The 23,669-nt window shown below is 33.8% G+C and overlaps 1 protein-coding gene across 2 annotated transcripts in view; it reads right to left on the bottom strand.

The window, feature by feature from the left end:
• The window catches only part of LOC115214454, a 365,440-nt gene that overhangs the window by 118,611 nt on the left and 223,160 nt on the right, over window positions 1-23,669 (bottom strand). For both annotated transcript variants that reach the window (XM_029783667.2, XM_029783655.2), the window contains exons 49-56: window positions 22,634-22,770; window positions 22,034-22,243; window positions 18,868-19,100; window positions 16,939-17,078; window positions 12,906-13,042; window positions 11,702-11,899; window positions 8,532-8,746; window positions 3,995-4,137 (exon numbers count right to left, since the gene is read on the bottom strand). In XM_029783667.2, the coding sequence (XP_029639527.1) occupies window positions 3,995-4,137; window positions 8,532-8,746; window positions 11,702-11,899; window positions 12,906-13,042; window positions 16,939-17,078; window positions 18,868-19,100; window positions 22,034-22,243; window positions 22,634-22,770 (1,413 nt within the window). The remainder of the gene's footprint in view (window positions 1-3,994; window positions 4,138-8,531; window positions 8,747-11,701; window positions 11,900-12,905; window positions 13,043-16,938; window positions 17,079-18,867; window positions 19,101-22,033; window positions 22,244-22,633; window positions 22,771-23,669) is intronic.

Genomic DNA, 23,669 nt, shown 5'->3' with positions numbered 1-23,669 from the left:
TTAATGGAATGCCAATTACATCTAAAAACATGGAATCAGCCATGAAATTTGATAGTGCTCTAGAATTAAACAATTTATCAATAAGAATTTATGGTACTTATTTCCCCATGAATTCTTGTCACGTGTGATATGTGTACCTGTCTATACATATGTGAAACACAGCCTTATAAAACACTCTCAAATGATTAAAATGGAAATTGATTCAAAAGTATGTTACATTTTTAGACCTTGCTGTCTGTGTGGGGCAAAAAAATTATAGGTTCAAAAATAAGAATCATTAACACAAAAAAAGTGCTACACCATATGAACATACAAGGAAGGGATAGTACTTTTTTTCTGTTGGCTGTTGATTGCAGTAAAGATGTTTAGTTTTTCAGTCACACAATGAGTTGCATTTTATACCTTGTATGTTGTAGGCTATTGCTTGTGTTGCAATATTCAGCTTGATGATAGAGTTATTGATACCACTGTCTTTCAGATGTCAGATCAATTTCAATAACAATGTTGGGTTCTTCATTCTTTTGTTTCTGAATATACAGAGGTATTGCATAAAGTGGGCCTTACACTTGCGTCAGAAATTAATTAGCACTTCTCAAATTTCTACATTAAATAGGTTAAATCAATTAACCTATGAGCTGTTCAAAATGTCTTACGCGATGAGAAAACTTAGTATGGTGTGATTTCGGTCCTTGCGAGGCGCTACCTATATCTATTAAACAAAGGAAGATTTGTCTGCATCCGCACTCCAAGTTGTTGTTGCACTGCTATGTCAACATCATAAGGCTGTAGACTCTCAAACTGCTCTGCAAACAAAGTTACGTCATCGTTCTGCGCAACAGTGAACTCGCAACAAAGCAATAGTTCGAGATATGGCCACTAGGTGACAGGACATACCTTGAGTGAAGAGCAAATCAAGGGTGCTAATTAATTTCTGACGGTAGTGTATATGTATTTATTGTGAGCCTGATATACATTTTGATGGTGTATCTGCTATTCCATACGTCCACCATAAGTTCTTTACACAGCCATCTATTTTTGAATGGTGATTGTGACTAGTCACTGCAACAAGTCTAACTGAGCTTCATTTGAGTTCTTAGTGAATATGTTGTTTTGTTGTTGTTCAATATTTGGGATCCTATGTTGCCAAGGTAGTTAAAGCTGACCTTCAAAGTACACTTATTGAATATTTTATCATATGTATGTAATCGAGGGAAGTTCTTTCTGGTGAGGGAAAAGTAGCATTCAACAATATTGATATAGATAATTACCACTGGATGTTTCCTTTCCCCTAATCAATCTTCTGAACCAAAAATAGGTTAGACTTCTTTATGTTTAGGAGAGTACAAGTTGTGAGGCTCCATAAGGAACATGACATAACTTACTAAATTACTGAAAAAAATGCTCTAACAGTAATGATTTTAAAGAAATGAAAAAATCTTGTCATAGTATTGGTAAGCCTTCTCATGATACCAAAAAAACCACTAACAAAGGTTACACACCAAGTTTATTACAAATAGGCTTGCTAAATGTGCTATTTACTACCTTTCTTAAAAGTTACTTACAACTAAAAACAAAAAAAAGAAAGGAAAAATTCGTGCTTCTAAGTAGTCCATGATTTTTTCCTTATTTATGCTGAGATGATATTTCTACCTACTTGTACATGTATGTGTGTTTATATAGCTATAGTATATGAAGTTGTATTGTATTCTGTTTGCAATAGCTACACTGCTTAGTTGTGTACGTATGTAGACTCATTTTAGTGATAGTGAGTGAAATTGGAAAAAAAGTGTCAAAATGTGAAAAATGCCAACACATATGTACATACATATAAATTTTTATCATAAGAAAGAGTTTTAATTTGATGCCATGCATACATTCCTTAAAAGATACATTTTTCCACATGAATTACATTTTTTATTCTAATGTGAATAATGTAGTCTTTCTGGATGAATATAACATTCCAAATAACCATAAATCTTTCCATTGGATATTTGATTTTAACTTATTTTTGTTTGAATTATTATTACAAAAAGCTTTATATCTATGTTATATGATTTGATGAAGTTGTAGAAATGTTTTAATGTCATCAATCATGGATGCTGTACAACTAAGTAACTGTTTAGCTTTTTAAGTATGTATAGTTGATTTTGAAATTTTGATATATCTTCAAATGATATATTCCCATGGCATAGAGAAGCACAGTATATTTCTTAGGGCAGTGTAAATGTGACAGTTCAAGTCTTGTATCAAGTAGATCATCATCATTATCACCATCGTTTAACGTTCGTTTTCAATGCTAGCATGGGTTGGACGGTTCGACTGGGGTCTGGGAAGCCAGAAGGCTGCACCAGGCTCATGTCTGATCTGACAGTGTTTCTACAGCTGGGTGCCCTTCCTAATGCCAACCACTCTGTGAGTGTAGTGGGTGCTTTTTACGTGCCACTGGCACGGAAGCCAGTCGAGGCGGCACTGGCAACGGCCATGTTTGGATGGTGCTTTTTACATGCCACCAGCACAGGTATCACAACTACAATTTCCATTGATTTTTTGATTGATTTCGAAGACGACATATGAGAATGGTTTGTTTATAATAACCAAAGGTTCGTGTTGCATATTAGCTCAATACTTCCATCAAATTGATGTTGTGTGAACAGGTGCACAAGTGTACCACATATCAGGTATCAAAGAGATTGAAGAACAATGTAAGATGAAGGGTTTTGCTCAAGAAAACAATGCACCAACCAGTCTAGGAATTGAAACCACAATCTTGCAATCATGAGTGCAACACCCTAACCACTAAGCAATGCATTTCTTTTATTTTTTATTCCCCACAGAGGCAACAGATGATGCAGGGTTAGAACAGGGTGGGTCGTGGAACCCCATATATCTGAAAATCACATTGGCCCTTAAACAGGGGACTGCATAGATTCAACAACCATCTTAGCCCTTAGGGATCTTAGTCAGCAAACTTTATAAATTTTATGGCCATCAAATACCTATCAATATTGAAAATATTACAACGTCATGATTAATACTCTCTTTTCAGTTAACAAATCAGAATATGATTAACTCATCATCATGGAATTTGTAAGATGCAATCAGAATAAGGTTTTATGAAATATTTGGACAATTTTTCAGTAATTATCTTCTCTGAAACTTTGTCTCATTCTTTAGTACTGAATGTTTGGTTTATTAAGTCATCATTTCTTATAATCAATATGCAACTATTTCTGTTTATTGTCATCTATAACACTACTACACACTATGAATGATATATTGAGATGTTAGAGATAAATTTTTCAATTATTATGACAAAGGTAAAGTTGTATATGACAAAGGTAAAGTAGTATATCAAAGAGAAAATTATCTAAGAAATATACTATTGCTATTAAAATTTTGAAATTATATGAAAAAATGTGTACAAGGTACGGATATTTGTTTCAGCTATCAAATATTGTGCCACATTCATTTGGAACAAAACAAATCTTATTGCATCTTTATATGATTTAAGGAAGAAAGGAGTAACATTCAAATTGACAGATGATTGTTAACAGTTTTAATGAGGTGAAACAAGTAATTAAGTCTATAAAACTCATATATCACAATGAAAATTTGTACTAATTTTGACAATAGATGTATGAAAATGGAGTTAAACATCCATTAGTTCCTGTGTTGTCCGTTTGGGGGTTGATAAAATAAATACCAGTTGAGAACTGGGTTGATGTAATCAACTTCCATCGCTGACCTCACTTTCTTTGTTTGTGTTGTGAGATAAGGAAAGTAACTGTTGTTCTCAAGTTGATTCTTTATAGTATAATAATTTATCTGTTAGATGAAGTTTGTCTAAATTTGACTGCTGTGTTTATGGTTAAGGCATATGAAAAATACAGTAGGAGTAGTCAAAATTATAGTAGAAAATTATCTTTAGTTTATGAGTGTTTAGAAGTTTAAAGTAGATTAAAGAACAAAAAATATACTGCTTGTCAATACATACCTACAATAGGATTTAGATTGGCAATTAAAAATTCCAAAACCTTCTGTTCTATATAGGCTTGCATGTTGATTTGTACTGGAAGCCCCGTTGATTTACTCAATACGGAAAAGAATTGCATTACATAAGCGTTTATTATCTGAGGACTGAAAAAGAGACAGTGTGATGGAAATTAAAACATTCAGATGAATATAATATGAATGAAGGACTTAATATCAAATAAGTAATAAGAGTGATGAGTGGCAGAATTGTTACAACATCAGAATAAATATTTTGCAGCATTGCTGATGACCTTATGTTCTGAGTTAAAATGCTGCTGGGATTACTTTGCCTTTTGTCCTTTTGGGGGTTGATAAAATAAATACCAGTTGAGAACTGGGTAGATGTAATCGACTTATCCCCTCCCTCAAAATTGCTGGCCATGTGCCAAAATTTGAAACCAATATTGAATGGGTAATAACGAATTTTACATTGTTTTAGTAAATTATACATGTATAGCTTCTGTATTATATAATGCATGTAAACGTCATAAATTGTATTGTACATTCCATTAAGCATTGGTTTTTAGGTATATTATATATATATTTTCAAGTATTTAGTTCAAAGAGGAACAACAGTGCTTATAGCATTTTTTCTATACTTTGAAAGTGTTCTTGGGACAAAAGCTTTGACAAAGAGTTTAGTATGAATTTTATCAAAGGGAGGGAGACAGAAAAGCCGAAAAATAACAACAAAAAAAAACCCAAAATGAATAGTACACGGAGTTTTTGTTGCAACAGAGCTAATGATTAAGTGATTATATATTGATTATAGTATGTCAGTGGGTGAAATATGGCTAATCTGTTCCATGGTTTGTTTTCTCAATGCTGCCAAAAATGTTTTTTAATCAGCCATGCCTGCAGAAAGTGCAGGCTTTCAGAGACTTGTGAGAGTAATGACATTCTGCTTCAATTGTTTTAAATTGATGACTGCAGTTAAGACATTCACTGGGGAGGGGATTTCAGAGGGATGAAGAGGAAGAACTGGGTGTGGTAGTTAGTTCAAAAGTTGTGTGACTGGACACAATGTGGATGATCAGAGGAAGAGAAATGTTTGAATCAAGAGTTCCTGAGGTAGCACAAGATGTACCAACTCTTAGAAGCAGGGACCATTATAGTATTGCCAGAAAAGGCAAAGGGAAAAGACAGCATATCTGTGGAAAGATCAAATGCTTGTGTATATCTGTAAGTGATGTTATGTTAATCATTTTAACCAACTTCCCCTGGATGTAATTTAGAATGTTTTTGTAGAAGGTTGGCAGTTTTAGGGTGATGAAATATTTTATGTCTTTAGAGGAAAAATTCAGTCTTTGAGGTACAGTCCTATGTTAAAGATGTGCGTTCACTATAAGAAATCCTCAATAATAATAAGGCCTGGTTTTGGAACAATCATTATGGTCTAGTTGCATACTGTTATTGTTTAAGAGGGGTGAAGTGAGATGATGTCTTCTTGGTATGAGCAGTGGTTGTGTCATTTTTTTTTCCTATTGAAGAATATAAGATAAATATGTCACCACTGGAAGATATTTCTGTGAAACATTTCTCTGCAAGTCAATATAGCACTGGTAGAGATATATTCTTTTATTCTTTTACTTGTTTCAGTCATTTGACTGCTTCCATGCTAGAGCACCACCTTTAGTTGAAGAAATCAACTCCAGGACTTATTTTTGTAAGCCTAGTACTTATTTTATTCTATTGGTCTATTTTTGCCAAACCACTGACCTACAGGGGACATAGACACACCAACATCAGTTGTCAAGCGATGATGGGGGGAAATACAGACACCCAAACAATAGCATATATATACATACTAGCACTATAGTGCTAGTGCATGCATATATAGCTGTGTGCGTATGCACATACACGTGAGTAGTGTCCAAATCTCCAACCAATCACCTACAGCTAGCTGGCATTCAATTGGCGTATCAAGTTTCGGGCTTTTTGATTGGGTTTTGGATAGAAAATTTGCAAACACGTCACATCTCTTGATTTTTTAATGGCTTTGCAGGGTGACTGGGGAAATGAAAAGATATGCACGATCATCTTTGGACTGTTTTGAATCACCAGAGAAAGTGCGAGCCCTCTAACTGAAAAATTGTGGATTTGTATAAAGGACACACACACAGACATTTTGCTGTTTATATATATAGAAGATGTATGACATGCTTCTTTTAGTTTCAGTCTACCAAATCCACTCACAAGGCTTTGATCAGCACACAGCTACAGCAGAAGACACTTGCCCAAGGTGCCACTCAGTGGGACTGAACCTGGAACCATGTGATTGGGTAGCTTCTTATCACACAGCCATGCTAGCATCAGCAACATTCTAAAAGAGAATCTACAACAGTTTCAAAACTGATATTGCTTCTGGTCTTGAAAGAAAAGCTTATCTTTTTTGATACAAAGTTGGCAATGTTTAATGACCATTTAAAAAAAAAATGTCCCGGGTAATGTGTTCTGGTAAGAATTATCATTGTTTTAAAAACTTGTCTTGTATGTTGCCAAAGACTTTGATACTTTTTAAAATTTGATACATCCTTAGATATAAAAGGGAGAAAAGCATTCATAAAAAAATTTATTTAGAATAAATCATGAATATGAAAATCACAATATAAGTGAGGTAATGTTACAGATGTGTGTTTATCATGAGATATTATCAAGAGATTGTGAGGCTTGGTATTTATAATAAATTTAAGTATTATAGGTACCTGTTGTTCATCTATGGAGATAGTGAGGTACAGGACTCTTTCAGGAGTATGTAGTGAGTGTCATTGTACAGTTAAAGAAGAGAGTTTGATATTGTACATTAAAAGATATTCTTAAAGTGTCTGTTCATAGATATAGCTGATATCTAGTATGAGTCCTGTGTGTTGAATGTTATAAAGGAATAAAAACAAAGAGACTATGACCTTTATATGAGAGTAGCTCGCCATGACAGCAAATATTACGCTGATGGGAGAGGGTGGAAGGAAGCATTACTAAACCTTAAAATATAGCAGAGTTGATATTGTAAGAGTTGGAGATGCAGCAATGGTGTGAACTGATGATAAGCTTCCAATTTAAGAATTGTAAAACGAATGGAAATTATAATGGGTTGGCAACTATGTTCCTGCGGTGTTTTTAAATTTTGGAATTTATTGTATTTTTAAATTTCGGAAACTATTTTTTCAAGAATTCTATTTTTGAATTTATTTTATCTATTTTGTTTTTTCTCTGCTTTGTTTATTCTCCAGTTAAACTTTGTTTATTTTCAGATCATTAAAATGGAATGCCAAGTTATGAAAAATGAGCATTTTCAACACTTCCTTCCTTTTGCTTTTAATCCAGGTTCTAAGGCTGCAAAAGCTGCTCACAACATTTGTGCTGTGTATGGAGAGGGTGCCATAGCTGAAAGAACCGCTCGTGATTGGTATGCCAAATTCAAAAATGGAAACTTTCACCTCAAAGACACACTTCATTCTGGCCTTCCAGCTGAGTTCGATGAAGATCGATTAAACCAACTTTTGCATAGAACTTGTCGTCAAACGACAAGGGAACTGGCAGAGAAAATGGAACGCTCCCACACTGCTATAGAGAAGCATCTTCACTCGATGGGAGAGGTTCAGAAGTATGGAGCATGGGTTCCACATGCTTTAAGTGACAACAACAAAAATGAATGAGCCACAATCTCAGCTGGTTTGCTTGCCTGTCACCATGCATTTCATGGACACAAGCAAATATTTCCTTACTGAATCATTACTGGCAAGGAAAGATGGTGCCTGTACATCAATATGAAAGAGTGTAAGGAATGGCTTAGCTCCGGTAAACAAGCAACACCATGCGCTGAAACAAGATCTTCATGTGCATAAAATGATTTTGTGTGTATGGTGGGACTGGGAAGGGATTATCCATTACTAATTGCTTGAATAGAACCAGACAGTCAACACGGAACTCTATGTTCAACAGATGGAACTACTCAATATGGCTATTCAAGAGAAAAGACCTAATCAGCAGCATGGAGTTCTTCTGCTGCATGATAATACCCACACTCATATCACCAATATGACTAAGGAAGCCATTCAAATGCATGGCTGGGAAGGGCTGCCATACCCACCATACTCCCCAGATTTGGCACCAATGGATTTTTCTTTCAATCTCTTTCAAATGCTATGTGCGGAGTTTCGTTCAATACTGATGCAGAATTGAGAGCTTGGTTGGATCAACTTTTCGAGTCGAAATCGGGTGATTTCTACCAATGTGTTATTGAAAATCTTGTTGAACATTGGGATGAAGTTGTAAACAAGGAGGGTGAATTCATTATTGATTAATTAGCTGTTATTTTTTATTAAACCTTTTAAAAAGACGATGGGAACTTCGTTGCCAACCTAATAGATGATAATGAACATGGTCAAACTTGTAATAGGTACTGATAATTGTTTTAAATGCCTGCTACTATAAAATCTGAATGATGGTATGTGGGGAAATCTTAGGTTAAGATAAAAGTTATAAAATTTTTAACATACTTGGCAAGTTGCTGAAGTAAATCTTCTCCTGTTATGTTGATAAAATATTTGTTAAAGGAATCCAATGTCAAATTTGTGTTGACATTCCATATCAATTTTGGAGGGTTCATCACCAATGACTCAATTAATGATTGCATTTTCTTACTAGACATCTCATATGCTGTGTAGTTTACTGAAAGTTTTTCACTCATTGTACCATTTTCAAGAAGTATGAACTGAAAATATTAGTTTATAAATATATAAGATAACATTCTTATCATTAATAGCAGGAAAAGATTATAAACAATGCTTTATAGCACTTCACTGGGTAATTGAAATATATTTCAATTGTTTGTATTTCTGCAGCAAAAGAATTATACTAGAATCAGATCAATAAGAAATTATTTGAAATACATTCTATTTTCATGTAGGAATCTTTAAATCAGAGTGGCTTAGTCTTAAGATACAAAATAACATTAATCTATTTATCTATTCTATGAATATTGCTGCACTTCCTTCCTTGAAATGGAAAGGAAGAGCCACTTTCATTGTACTAGTGGTTACGGCAAAAGAATGTGTGTGGTGGATGCATCTGAAAGATCTAGAGACAAACACTTTCCTCTCTGGTGAATCTCTCATCAACTTCTTCAAGGATCACTTGAAGAGGAAGGCGAGAGTAGACAGGGAAGTTTTTTCTAGTGAATGTTTCTAAAAAAGATGAGTGAATGTAGCAAGGATGGCACGTGTGAATGACGGAGCCACCTTTAGCATAATCTTATGAATCAGAAAAAGAAAGGAAAAAAGAGAGCCACTTACTGTAATGTGTTTTTTGCTTGAAACTATTGTCTGAGGTTACAGTGGTGTTTACCGTAGGCTTTTCTTTCCACGGATAAACCTAATCTGCTTCCCTTTTACATTATGACATTTCTGTGATACACAATCCCTATTGATCAGCTTCTTTTTTTTCCGCCTCCTTTCCATTATCCCTTTTGATCAAAATTCTACTACGCCCTTTTTCTTCTCTACCCCCAAAGAAAAGCTCTACTTTGTATTTTGTCTCCTCTGTGTTCAGCCCTGTGTAGCCAATAAAGAAACATATCTGTCTATCTATCTATCTATCTATCTATCTATCTATCTATCTATCTATCTATCTATCTCACTTGAAAAGGAAAGTGAGAGTAGAGAGGCAAGTTTTGTCTAGCGAATGTTTTAAAAAAAGATGGGTGAATGTAGCAAGAATGGCACGTATGAATGACGAAGCCACCTTGAGCATAGTCCTATGAACCCAGAAATCGAAAACAGAGAGTTGCTTATTTGCAAAAAAAAAAAAAAAAAAAAAAGAAATATAAAATGTGACTTCATTGACCGAGGTTACCGTGGTCTTTTCCGTAGGCTTTTCTTTCCACGGGTAAACCTCACCTGTCCTCCCCTTTACACTTCATATTGACATTTCTGTGATAACGATCCCTATTGATCAATTTTTTTTCCTCTCCCCCTTTTTTTTTTTTTTTTTAAAATTTTTTTTTAACCCCCCCCCTTTTTTTTTGTCCTCTTTCTCTCCTTTTACGATCCCTTTTGATCGAAACTCCCCCTTCCTTTTTTTTTTTTTTTTTTTTTTTAAACCTTCAAAAGAAAAGCTCTACCTTGTAATTTGTTCTATCTGTGTGCAGCCCTGTGTGGCTAATAAAGAAACATATCTATCTATCTATCTATCTATCTATCTATCTATCTATCTATCTATCTACCTACCTACCTACTACTACCTACCTACCTACCTACTACCTACCTACCTACCTACCTACCTACCTATCTATCTATCTATCTATCTATCTATCTATATCTATCTATCTATCTATCTATCTATCTTCAACACAACCAAAGCATTCTATAGGGGATTAGTGGAGGGGAGGTACGACGACGAGCTCGGGGCAAACCTGGGCGTCGACGAGGAATACCTGACCCGCCTGTTTCAAACGACTTTCGGCCCGGGACCTATGGACAACTTCCAGAGATCCCTGGCCTGGCGGTGCTACCGAGAAGCGCTACCTGTTCGGGATAAGCTCTATAGGCATGGCTCGAGAAACACGGGGCCGACCTGCCCGAGATGCGGGCAGAGCGACGAAACCGCTCTGCACGCAATCGTGCAGTGTCCAGCAATTTCCCACCTGTGGGCTTATGTCGAACGACTGCTGTCACGTGTGGGACGTGTCGGTTTATCAGCCGAGTCTATCGTTAATATCGTCACGCCTCCTTCCTTCAAACGGGAAGGAAGAGCTATTTTTATCATACTTGTGGCTATGGCGAAAGAATGTATCTGGTGGACGCGTCTGAAAGGATTAGAGACAAACACTTTCCTCTCTGGTCAATCTCTCATCAACTTCTTCAAGTATCACTTGAAGAAAAAAGTGAGAGTAGAGAGGCAAGTTTTGTCTAGTGAATGTTTTAAAAAAAGATGGGTGAATGTAGCAAGGATGGCACGTATGAATGACGAAGCCACCTTGACTATGATTCTATGAACCGTAAAAATTAATACAGAGAGTTGCTTATTTGCAAAAAAAAAAAAAAGAAATATAACATGTGACTTCATTGACCGAGGTTACCGTGGTCTTTTCCGTAGGCTTTTCTTTCCACGGGTAAACCTCACCTGTCCCCCCCTTTACACTTCATATTGACATTTCTGTGATAACGATCCCTATTGATCAATTTTTTTCCTCTCCCCCTTTTTTTTTGTCCTCTTTCTCTCCTTTTACGATCCCTTTTGATCGACCCCCCCTTTTTTATTTTATTTTTATTTTATTTTATTTTTTTCTTATTTTTATTTTTTTTAATTTTTTTTAATTTTTTTATTTTTTTTAAACCTTCAAAAGAAAAGCTCTACCTTGTAATTTGTTCTATCTGTGTGCCCTGTGTGCAGCCCTGTGTGGCTAATAAAGAAACATATCTATCTATCTATCTATCTATCTCTATCTATCTATCTATCTATCTATCTATCTAGGTCATCCCTCAGGATGCCCCAAAATTGTTTCCACATGTGTTCCCCATTCATCCCGATCTTCCATAATGGTCTTCAGCTCCTGTACCCCTTCAATACCAGAAACATGTTGAGACAAAGTGGGTATTGTAAAAAAGAAAAACAAATAGATTTAACAGGCAGCATAGAGAAGAATATTTAAAATCTCACAAAATCTCACCATTTCCCAAAGACTGCTGAAACCAGGAAGTGTTGCAGTTAATTCTTGTAGGAGGATTTCATAGTTAACTGGTAATATCAGGTCACATGCTGTTTGTATAGAGCTTTTATCTTCAAAGCGTGGGAACAGTTTTTGGAAAAGAGTTGTATTGTTACACATCTTTTCCCAATGAGTCCAATCAAGAATAAATGGTAGATACTGTGGAGAAAATATACAACAGATGTATGATAATCTAAATATTTTCAATATAAGTCAAAGATGTATTGATATGATAGTGCAGCTGCATTTATAAACTTAATGAATTTTGATTGTCTGTAAGTAATATCATGCTTGGTTGTCTTTTCTATATTATTTTTTCAAACCCCTACTTTGCTTAACATATTAAAATATTAGTATATGAAACAAGTAACTGAAACTTTTTTTATAAGAATGCTAATTTCATGCCAAGGCTCATAGTAAAAGACCTAGGGTATCATTTTTGCAGGTGCTGTGAATGAGTGATAAGCTTGGAGTACAAAGTAAATATTATACATGCCTAAACAAAATCAATCCAAAAGCAACAATTTGTTAGCCGGAGCCTCAGAAGTTTAGATCTTAAAAAGTTTAGGACTCAAATATACAGTGATCAATATACTTGATAACATACTGTATTGCAGAGCATCCTAACTCCTCTTTGTATTCATGAATCCCCACACCCTCTTTCTAAAAGAAGTATACATAATAACAATTTCTAAGAAATATGTTGATAACATTTCATTATCTATTTAATGTTGTTATCAAATTGGCAAATATTGAACTGAAAAAAATCTGAGAGATCAGTTCAGAGAGATCAAAAGTATAAACTGATTTTTTAAAGTTCTTTCTCAACATTTCCCATGGACATTATATTGTTGAAGTCTTATCATTTATTATATTGAAATAAACTATCTGGTTTTGATAGTTTATTTCTTGTAACTATCTTGAATGTAGAACAGTGGCGAAATTGAAATAGGAATAAAAATAAAAACATTTGATTTCATTTCTTTTTGTTAATAGACCAGTTTTATGGTGATAATTCTAGAAATTTTGATAGTTTATTCCTGGTTTTGTTATCTGTTATTGTGGAAAAAAATATAGTCGTTTGTCTTGGATTCATTAAGAGTATTATTAATTTTACTTATTGTAAATGAAAATCAGATCATTTTCATTCCTTTTCACTACTTACCATCTCAGGATTCATAAATATGTCGAAACCAGTTGCAGCAACCAATGCAGAAATTTCTGGTGTAATCTCAACCTGTCCAAGAAGCTTCCTGAATTCCATAGAATTTATATGCTCAAAAATATTGAATGAACCAGATGCTGAAACAGAATATTGAATAGTTTTGATTTTGAAAATGTAACTGTACAATATTCTTATATGGAAATAAAGGAATATGAGCAACAGTTAGTATCTGTAGTACTTAATTTTGAGGCTGAACATAATTACTGACTGCCAAAACATGATCGAATATAAAAAAATATATATTTTAATGATATTGAATGAGAAGTACATTCAAAATCCAGTTTCTTTTCACTTTCATCTTAAGCTAATTTTGCATAACAATTGTTTCATAATCAATTCTTCTCCTAAAGTCTCTTCAATATATCTGCAAAGTTTAACATCTTCAAACCTTTTGATACCAAATGTCCTGTGACCACTTTTTTCAAACTCTCTGTTTTAAAGTGAATTAAATTAAAACATCATCATCATCATCAACATCATCGTTTAATGTCCGTTTTCCATGCTAGCATGGGTAGGACGGTTCGACCGGGGTCTGGGAAGCCAGGAGGCTGCACCAGGCTCCAGTCTGATCTGACAGTATTTCTACAACTGGATGCCCTTCCTAACGCCAACCACTTCGTGAGTGTAGTAGGTGCTTTTTATGTGCCAGGAGTGGCTGGCAACGGCCACGATCATTTGGTGCTTTTTATGTGCCACCAGCATGGAAGTCAGTCAAGACGGCGCTGGCATAAAACCTTCAATTAAAATTTTTTGTTAGCTTTACATAAATGTCAAACAAGCAAACAATCTACTGTCATTATTTGATAAATTTTAAGTTCTACAATCCAAAAGTAGTATTTATATATACAATTCATTATTTAAAATCTTACATTAAGGAAGTTGTTACATACTTATATACATGCATTCATATGTGTGAGTGTATACACACACACACACACACACATATAATTTGTATATATATAATGTTATATATAATATAGAATATAATATAGAATGTAGAACTTAAAAATATAAAAATAAAAATAAAAATAATACTAAAAATAAAAATAATAATATATATATATATTAAATATATATAAAAATTTATAAGTATAAATTAACAATTAAAAAAATTTTTTAATTTTAACTTTAAATTTAAATAATATAAATTTTAAATTTTATATTTTATATATTTTGTATATTATATTAATTAATTTTAATTCCATGTTTTGGTTTATGTTTTTCACTGTTTGATTTGCCTAATAGTGGTTTTATCTCTAATTTAATATATATATATATATATATATATATATATATATATATTAGGGAATATGACCCCAAACGTACTATGCCTTCAGTAAACTACAGTACAGGATATTTTATGGCATTTTAATGAGCCCACATTTAATGAAGTAGGCATCCTTATGGTAGGTAGTACCCATGAACATCATGATATTCTCATTCATGCTTGAGATGACAACCTTAAACATGTTTCAGAGACTCATCCCTCTTATGATGCTCTCCAGTATCCTCTTATTTTGTGGAATGGGCAAGATGGGTATCATTTCAATATTCCACTGATTGAACCTGCAACAAGAGAGCCAATTACAAACAAGGTGTTGTCAAATGACTTCTATTCTTACCAACTGATGTAAGACCAGAGCAATCAAATCAATTACGTATGTTTCAAGATCTATTTCAGCAATACCTGGTTGATATGTATGCTAAAGTTGAGAGTCAGCACCTCCTCTACATTTGTAAGAATCAAAAAAGGTTAAGGACTAAAAATTTTGCTCTGAGGACAGATGGTGATATTCAAAACATGGGGCAACTTATAATCCTCCCATCATCATCCACAGGTGATCCTCGATATATGCACAAATCAACACAAGATGCTATGACATATGTCAGAACATATGGAAAACCAGATCTTTTTGTCACTTTCATCTGCAATCCTAAATGGGAGGAAATAAAATCTAACCTTCTTCCACTGTTGCATCTTCTGTCAAGTTATGCAGTGGCATCCCAGTGGGTTCAAATGTGTTCAGAAATTCAACAGGGTATTGAACAACCTGATCTTGATCGACTGTTGTCAATTGATCGAAAAGTCATTTCTGATGTATCTGTTAACTTTTGAAGACGTTCAAGACTGAGTTTATCAAACATTTCACTAGTTGGAGCTAGTATAACTCTTTCACATTTCCAGTTTACATCAGTGTAATTGACAGATAAATAATAATGAAGATATTACAATTATTAAAAAATGATAATTAAATCTCTAATACTCCTCAATGGGAGAAGAACAGCACATTCCATGTAATATCTTCACATAATGAAGATATTACAATTATTAAAAAATGATAATTAAATCTCTAATACTCCTCAATGGGAGAAGAACAGCACATTCCATGTTTAAGCTCCCTCAAAATCTTGCAATGAAGGAATCTCAAATGTGCAACATTTCCAAAAGACTCTGCAATGCAACAGTTCTCCAACAAACTTACCTCATTGTTTGGGATGAGTGCACTATGTCACATTATGGATCTGTAGAGGTACTTGACTGTACCCACCAAGACATAAAAACAATAGCATGCTCATGGGAGGAGTAACAGTTCTTCTTGCAGGAAACTTTTGTCAAACATTGCCAGTTATCCCCAAAGAATCAAAAGCTGATGAGGTCAATGCATGCTTAATAAATCGTAACATTGGAGACATGTGAAAAACTTCATCTTACAAGCAACATCAGAGTACTTCTACAAGGTGATCATACGAGCTTCTTAAGGTTGGTAATGAGATATTAACATTCAACTCAAATTATATGCAGTCAAATCATACTTTCTCTTATGGAACTTATGGATAAAGTATTTATCTGTCAATTACACTGATGTAAATTGGAAATGTGAAAGAGTTATACTAGCTCCAACTAGTGAAATGTTTGATAAACTCAGTCTTGAACGTCTTCAAAAGTTAACAGATACATCAGAAATGACTTTTCGATCAATTGACAACAGTCGATCAAGATCAGGTTGTTCAATACCCTGTCGAATTTCTGAACACATTTAAACCTACTGGGATGCCACTGCATAACTTGACACTAAAACTGGGTGCTCCCATTATGTTACGTATGAATCTTGACCCATCTCACCTGTGTAATGAAACTCAATTGTTACTTCCATGAAACCCTATGTCCTACAGGCATCAATCATAACAGGTAGTTGCAAAGGAGAAAAGGCCTTTATTCCAAAAATTCTTCCCATACCTACCGATGTTCTATTTCAATTTAAGATGCTTCAGTTTCCAGTCAAACTAAGTTTTGTTATTTCAATTACAAATCTCAGGGTCAATCCCTCAAGGTAGTTGATTTCTCTATTACATGTTTTTCCCATGGGCAACTCTATGTTGCTTGCTCACATGTTAGAAGCAGCAACAATTTATTCATTTTGACACCAACAAAAAATTACACAATGTATATGATGATGATGATGATGATGATGATATTATTTACCCTGAGGTGCTTCAACATTGACATATTTTCAGTTTGAAATTCTTTTATCATTACAATTTGGATATTTTTCAAAAGAATATAGATATTTTGAAATAGTTATGAGAATATATCTTTATATTTATTGTTTGCTAAACTGAATAAGAACAGCAGTAACTCGGACGGCACTGGGTCATTCAGCTAGTATACACACATACACACACACCAGTGGGGTGGCATCATTTGAAGGCTAAAACAATGCAAAAATGCATCAGCAATGTTTAAAAACATCTGATAGTGTGTGTGTGTGTGTGCATATATTTATATGCATATATATATATATATACATATACATATGTGTATATAAATATATGTATATATATATGTGTGTGTGTGTGTGTGTGTGTGTATACACACATATGGTATATATATATATATATATATATATATATACACATACATGTATGAAATTATATATATGAATAATTTCAAAGGAATTCAGGAAATACTTACCAGCAATAACTTCTAGATTTACATTGATAAATTCAATGATTTTTTGTTCCACAATAATATTGGCGTTTGGCATTAATTCTATTCCAGTCATGTCACCAACCATTTCAATAATTTTCATTATATTTATCTCCAATTTAGTACTAAAACAAAAGAAAAGATTAAAAGAGAATATATATTTTATATTAATTTATAGGAGACATATATTTTGTTCTGAAATGTTTTTTGTACACTGGCAAGTTTTACTTTAAGAGAAATAAAAATCATTTCTCATAAGTATTTTTAATGTAGCCAAATATCATAGTGAACATTTCTGCTCTAAATAGTCTAGAATTCATTAAAGGTCATTAAATCTTGAAGATGATTATCACTTGAAGTAGTTGTATCATATGGTTTATCTTTTATGTTATAAAGAATGAGTATAAGCTAAGTTTATCTTTAAGCTAGAGATTAAAAAAGAAATTCTTTTGGCAACATATGACCAATCATATAACTTTGACTACCACTAGAATAAATATATTTTTCCAACTTATTATCATCATAATTCTTGTTTTAACATCTGTTTTACTCCTAATTTGGAGCCTTCAATGCAACATATCAGCACATTTCAATGTTGTATTATCTTGTCAGAGTCACATCTTTAAATCTAACCTTACAACTTTCTCTATATCTTTTGTTGGCCTTCATATGTTGTTTTCTACTAGACTTTCTTGAAAGCTCTAAGGTAAAATTTCAGCAGTGATATTGTATTCATAGAGTATATAAAGAGTGATTTAAAAATTCGTCACTTTCTCAACATATACAATATTAGATCTAACATCATCTAAGAAATTGTTATATTTCAGGATGGTCATTTTTTTATTTAGACAAATAAACATACAACACAGACATAATAAATTTGTTCTTCACTTCAGTGTCCTTTGTCTGGAATCTTTCATCACAGGCCCTGTGGCCTCTTCAAGGACTGCCTATCTCAGAGACATGTGGGATGGTGAGTTGCTGAAGAGGTCACAGGATGTGTGACAAAAGATTTCAGACAAAGGACACTAAAATAACAATAACAATAAGAATAAGTGAAGTACTTTTTCCACTTAAATGTGGCTAACCACTAAGGGTGGATGCTACTGTAGCTTGTAGCCCCAGGAGAACATCTCCAGCTGGCTATTGACACACTTTCTGTGCACAGATAGGGCACAGAAAGTGTGTCAATAGCCAGCTGGAGAAGATGTTCTCCTGGGGCTACAAGCTACAGTAGCATCCACCCTTAGTGGTTAGCCACATTTAAGTAGAAAAAATACTTCACATTGTCATGCAGCTACTGTTTACACTTCGATCAGAGATTTATTATTGCTTGAATAAAAATAAGGCCATTAATAAAACTGAAATGAAGAACAAGTGTATATATAAGTGCAGGTGCTTATCTAAGAAACAATTTGTTAAAATCCTATATTATTTGATGGTTTATTTTTTAGGTTACTTTTAGATATGGGCTTCAGCCAGAAGTTAGAAAGTGGAAAGTAGAAACACGAATGTACTTTGGGTTAAAACTTATTTTTTTTATTCCATAAGATGCCTCAAGAGAGAGCATAGATGTCATATTCCTCTATCCTTATATCCCTCCACAGTTTTTAGGTGTGAAACCGGCATCAATTAGAATTATTAGTTACTAAGTTCACGGTTTTAAACTGTTAAGTAAGACATATTACATTCTTTCCTTTGTTTTATTGCAAAAAAATATATATTGCAATATTAATCAAGCACCATTAAAAATACAAAGGAGCAGAAACCTATACTATAGGTAGCAAAATCTTGTATGCTGATCAAGATAATGAGATAAATAAAAATGTTTTTAAAAAATGCTATCAGTGCCTGGAATATAAAAATACACAGAACTAAGAAAGAAAATATTATTCGTAATGTAGTGCCACATACCTTGAGTTCATTAAATCTTGTTCAAGAACTTTCAGCTTTTTTTGTAATATTTCAAATGTATCACCATAAGCTTTGGAATCCAACCAGTTGTTGTTTGAACTCATGAAGAATCGTGGGGGATTTTTCATTAAAGAATCCATTAAATTTTGGAACAGGAACATTTCTTTAGCAATTTGAAAGTAACTGACAGTTCTGTGAATATTTTCTGGATTAGTTGTCAGGAGAACATGCATCTACAAAGGAAAAAGACATATTTAGCATTTACTATTTAGAGCAACAATAATGAAGAAGAGAACAGCAAAACCAATAATTTCTGGTAGTTGTGCCTGTCACACATTTTAGTGTGTCATTAAATTGACCCAAGTACATGATACTTATAACATTGATGATGAATCCCTTGTAAGAATTGTTCTAAGTACATCTATATTAGTGAATATACATTTATTTATCAATTGAAAAAGTCTTGTTATGGATGCAGATGCAGTTGTTGTAGACCTATCATTGAAATGTTTGTGATATGACAACCTCATCTGTTTTTTTGTTTGTGTATTGCATATCTAAGGCTGTATTATGTGTTTCTCTCTTTCCTGGATGGTTGAATGTAATTAAAAAGTTTTCTTCTTTAATATTAAGTTAAGAAAAAAGGTGGCAAGCTGGCAGAATTATTACTGCACCAGGCAAAATGCTTAGCATTTCATGCACCGTTACACTCTGAATTCAAATTCTGCTGAGATCAACTTTGCCTTTCATCCTTTTGCAGCCATTAAAATAAGTACCAGTTGAGCACTGGGGTCACTGTAATCAACTTACCCCCTCTCCTGAACTTGCTGGCCTTGTGCCAAAATTTAAAATCAATATTAAGTCAAAAAATGATTTGTGTAAATTTATTTGCTGTATATGTGTAATTTGTATATGTGTATCAGTGAAATTATGTGCTTGAATATATGTTCCCATTTCCAGCTCTGTCACTTCAGATTTATCTCTATATTACCACCCTTTCTTTCTCTTTGCAAAACTTTAACTTGTTAATGTAACTGTCACTATTCACTGTTGCCTAGGATGCTGGATACAACAAAGATGATGAGAGAAGGCAAAAGGAATGGAATGCTTGTATGAGCCAAGCCAGCACCAAGGAGCGGTGCCTGTTATAGTATCAGCAAAAAAGGTAGAGAAAGAGGAAACAGCTTGCCTGTGGACCAAAGGCTGGAGAGTGTTTATAAATTACTTTATACCAGTCAGGTGGCCATTTTCAGGTTGTGTTTTAGGATTTCTGTGTAAGCAGCAGTATAGTATCACTATCTCAGATTTGAGTGCAATACTTCATTGTGAGTTTCTGCTCATTAATAATCATTGGAGGCTTCTTTTCTGGTTATGAAGAGAAGGGGAAGTCACTGGAATGTGATCCTAGATATATTTCGAAAATACTTTTACCAGGAGAGATCCTCTAGTGAAACCCAATGATTAGAACAACTTCAAGCGTTCCAGCTGAGTGCTCATGATTAGGGTGAGTGAAGTAGTTTCTTTAGTGTAAGTTTTTTTTATACGAATAGCATTTGTGTTTACTTGCGGTTGAAGGATGATACTTTTTGTTCATGGAGTCAATATGTATTTGTAATGTAGCATTAAGTTGTGAGCATTAAGTTGTAAATTGCAAGATTTGAGAATGTTAAACAGGAGTGGAGGATAACCTCATCACCATAAGAATGGGTGTTGCTAGATATGGCAGTAAATGCGTCATTGAAGAGAATGGAAGGCCAAAGAAACACTTGGGCATGCCAGAGTTGATAGGATAAAAAGAGCTCTGTCAATACATGGCAAGAGTGTGATCTGGGAGGAAGCTACTGAGGAAAGAAAAGAAATGGGTCGAGTTCATAGGCAAGAAATTTTGACTGGAGATTTGTATGCTGGCCATAGTTGAAAGTTTTGCTGATGATGAAGGTGACAACAATTTTCACCAAATTCCTCAAAGGAAAGCATTCACTTGTGGGTGACAGAGAAAAGTAGGTCATCAGTAGGTCTTACTTTTTGGATCATGGAGAGATAGATAGATAGAGAGAAATAGAGAGAAAGAAAGAAAGAAATAGAGAGAGAGAGAGAGAGAGAGAGAAGAGAGAGAGAGAGAGAGAGAGAGAGAGAGAGAGAGAGAGAGAGAGCGATTCAATGCATTGGCAGAGGTTGCTGTTAATGACTATCACTGTTACCTAAGGATATTAAAAGTGAGGGAAAGAAGATGACAGTTCACAGGCTCAAACAGCTTACCTTTCTTGGTGCTGAGACATATTGTAATGCATTTCCAAAACCAGAGTAGATCCTTTTAGAGTGGAAGGAACTGAGTAGTTTATGAGTTTAAGAGCTAGCTCTAGTGCATATAGTTCTACTCTCTTCATTCATCCAGATGTTGGGAATAAGCATGAGATCAATGGAGTATGTTACTTGTAATAAACAAATGTTTTATCTAGAATAGGATCTATATGTCAAATTCAAAATCGAAGAGCTAACTGAATTAGGACATCTAGATCTAAATGACTAAATGCCTATTGCATTATAGTTACTGTATTACAAAAGTAATCAGGCAATTTCTGACCGATATGAATTTTATCTTACTTTTGACCTTAGTGATCAGGTTTTGGTCAGTTTTTAATTTTAGTTTCTGTAGTCAAACTCTATTGGATCGAAAAATTATTTTGCTGAACTCAGCCTTATACCATTAAATTTTATATTACTATTACTTACTATTACTTATATTACTATTATTTAACTGTAATAGTAATATTACTATTATTGTTTATACTGTATATATGATAAAACATGATCTCCTGGGGCTAAAAGCTACAGTAACACCCACCCTTAGTGGTTAGCCATATTGAGATGGCTAGTATACTGTACATTGTCTATATACTGTTTTTAACAAAGTATCAATTTTAAACTACATGAACAAGACCACTAAAGCTAAGTGTCTTTGTTAAAGATATCATGCAGTGATGTGATATGAACTTCTAGTTGTTTCACACTCATTTGACTCAGAACTCTGTGGTTCAACTAAATTGTGTTTAGTTGCTGGTAAATAAATGATATATGCAATAAAATTATTAATAGACATAATTGCTTAGTAACAATATGGAATTACAAAATGCTCATAAATGTATGATTTAAGCAAGAAACTTACATTATGAATGTAGATACTAAAGCCCTCAACGTTCTGGCTTAAATCCTGTACCAAAAGGGTAAAATTGGTCTCTGACAGAACCTTGTTACACACGATGCTATGTATATGTGTGGTGTTCATTTGCAAATATTTGGTGTCAAATATATGTTCAAATATAGATATATTAGCACAAAGGCTATCCCAAGTGACATGTGGTAGTATATGCCGTACCTTTGAAAGAAAGTGAAAGAAAAATAATTGCTAAAGACAGAAATCATTGCTATAAACAAATAAATAAACAATATATAAAGATAAAAATCCATCAAGTTTGGCTGAATAAGAAGTATAAGAGCTATTCTCTATTAATAATTCTGATGCTGCTCCTAATTCTGTCAATGAGATGCAATTATTTAGATACAAATTAGCAAGACATTTATTAACATACAATTTATTGTATTCAGGGGAAAAGATATGTAGCTAGGAATACTATACTGCCAATATTACTGGAATTTTCACTTGAAATTTATTTAAAAATTTTTTTAAGAAATCATCAGAGAAGGGAAAGAGAAGTAGCTTGTTAAATAACTTCCATAAATTAGCTGAGAAATAGCAACTACTTACTTCATCTGGACGTTGAATCAAACGATACATTGAATGTAAAAAGATTTTGAGGAAATCAGGTGCCATTTCTACGAAACCAAATAGTTTTGTCATCTCATTTGACTTGAGATAGTCCATAAGGACCAATGTGTCTGTTCCTGTAAATAAAAAGAGAGCAGAAAAATTAATGAGAAACAAAGAGGAAAATCTAAATACATAATATCAATTATGCAGTTAAAAACTTAAGATAAATTTAAAGTACAGTTTTTAAAGCCTTTGCTGTGGAACTTTAAATATGCATAAACTCATCTTGTTATTCTCTTCCCAAACAGGAATAAACATCACTAGTCATATATCAACTTAAATGCTACTTAAACCAGAAACAAATCACTACTTAGATATAATGGCTAGGTTAATTTGAATACAGTGCATTTGTCAATAGTGCGTTTGTCAATAAGCATTTGTCAATATTTATTAAATAATTAATAAATATTTGTGTGCAGTATATATTTAAGCTTAACTATACATAAATAGTTCAAAACTTAAATGTGCAAGGTACATTCAGAAAGTATCTGATTTTATTTTTTCTGCCAAAACTAATGCCACGTGGAAAAAACCCTTTGAGTGGGAGGTGACACCACCCTTTCTGCACATATATAAAAATTTCCATGCAGGTATGCCACCTCAGTTCCTGGCTGTCACACCAAGAGTACAGACAAGTAATGCACACTTGTCAGATTTTCATTTACACAGAACACAACAAGCAGAGATATTGTATCAAGTTTTGTCAAAAGCTTGGTGATACTCAAGCTCAAACCATCCAGAAACTTCAGCAGCACTTTGGTGATGATGTCACGAGCAAAACTCAGATCAGGGAAGGAGTGGTACAACTGCTTTAAACATGGTTGTTCCTCAGTAGAAAGCGAGGCATGCTCAGGCAGACCATTCACAAGCTGAAACTAGCAGCTGATGGAGATGGTTTGGCAAATGGTCATAGAAGACTGCCATGCAACAATCAAGGAAATTGTTTATGAAGTGGGAGTAAGCACAGGATCAG

Source organism: Octopus sinensis, linkage group LG1 (genome assembly GCF_006345805.1).
Source record: "Octopus sinensis linkage group LG1, ASM634580v1, whole genome shotgun sequence".
Classification (NCBI taxonomy): Eukaryota; Metazoa; Mollusca; class Cephalopoda; order Octopoda; family Octopodidae; genus Octopus; species Octopus sinensis.
The sequence above is the reverse complement of the archived record's forward strand: the minus strand, read 5'-3'. Positions and strand labels throughout refer to the sequence as shown.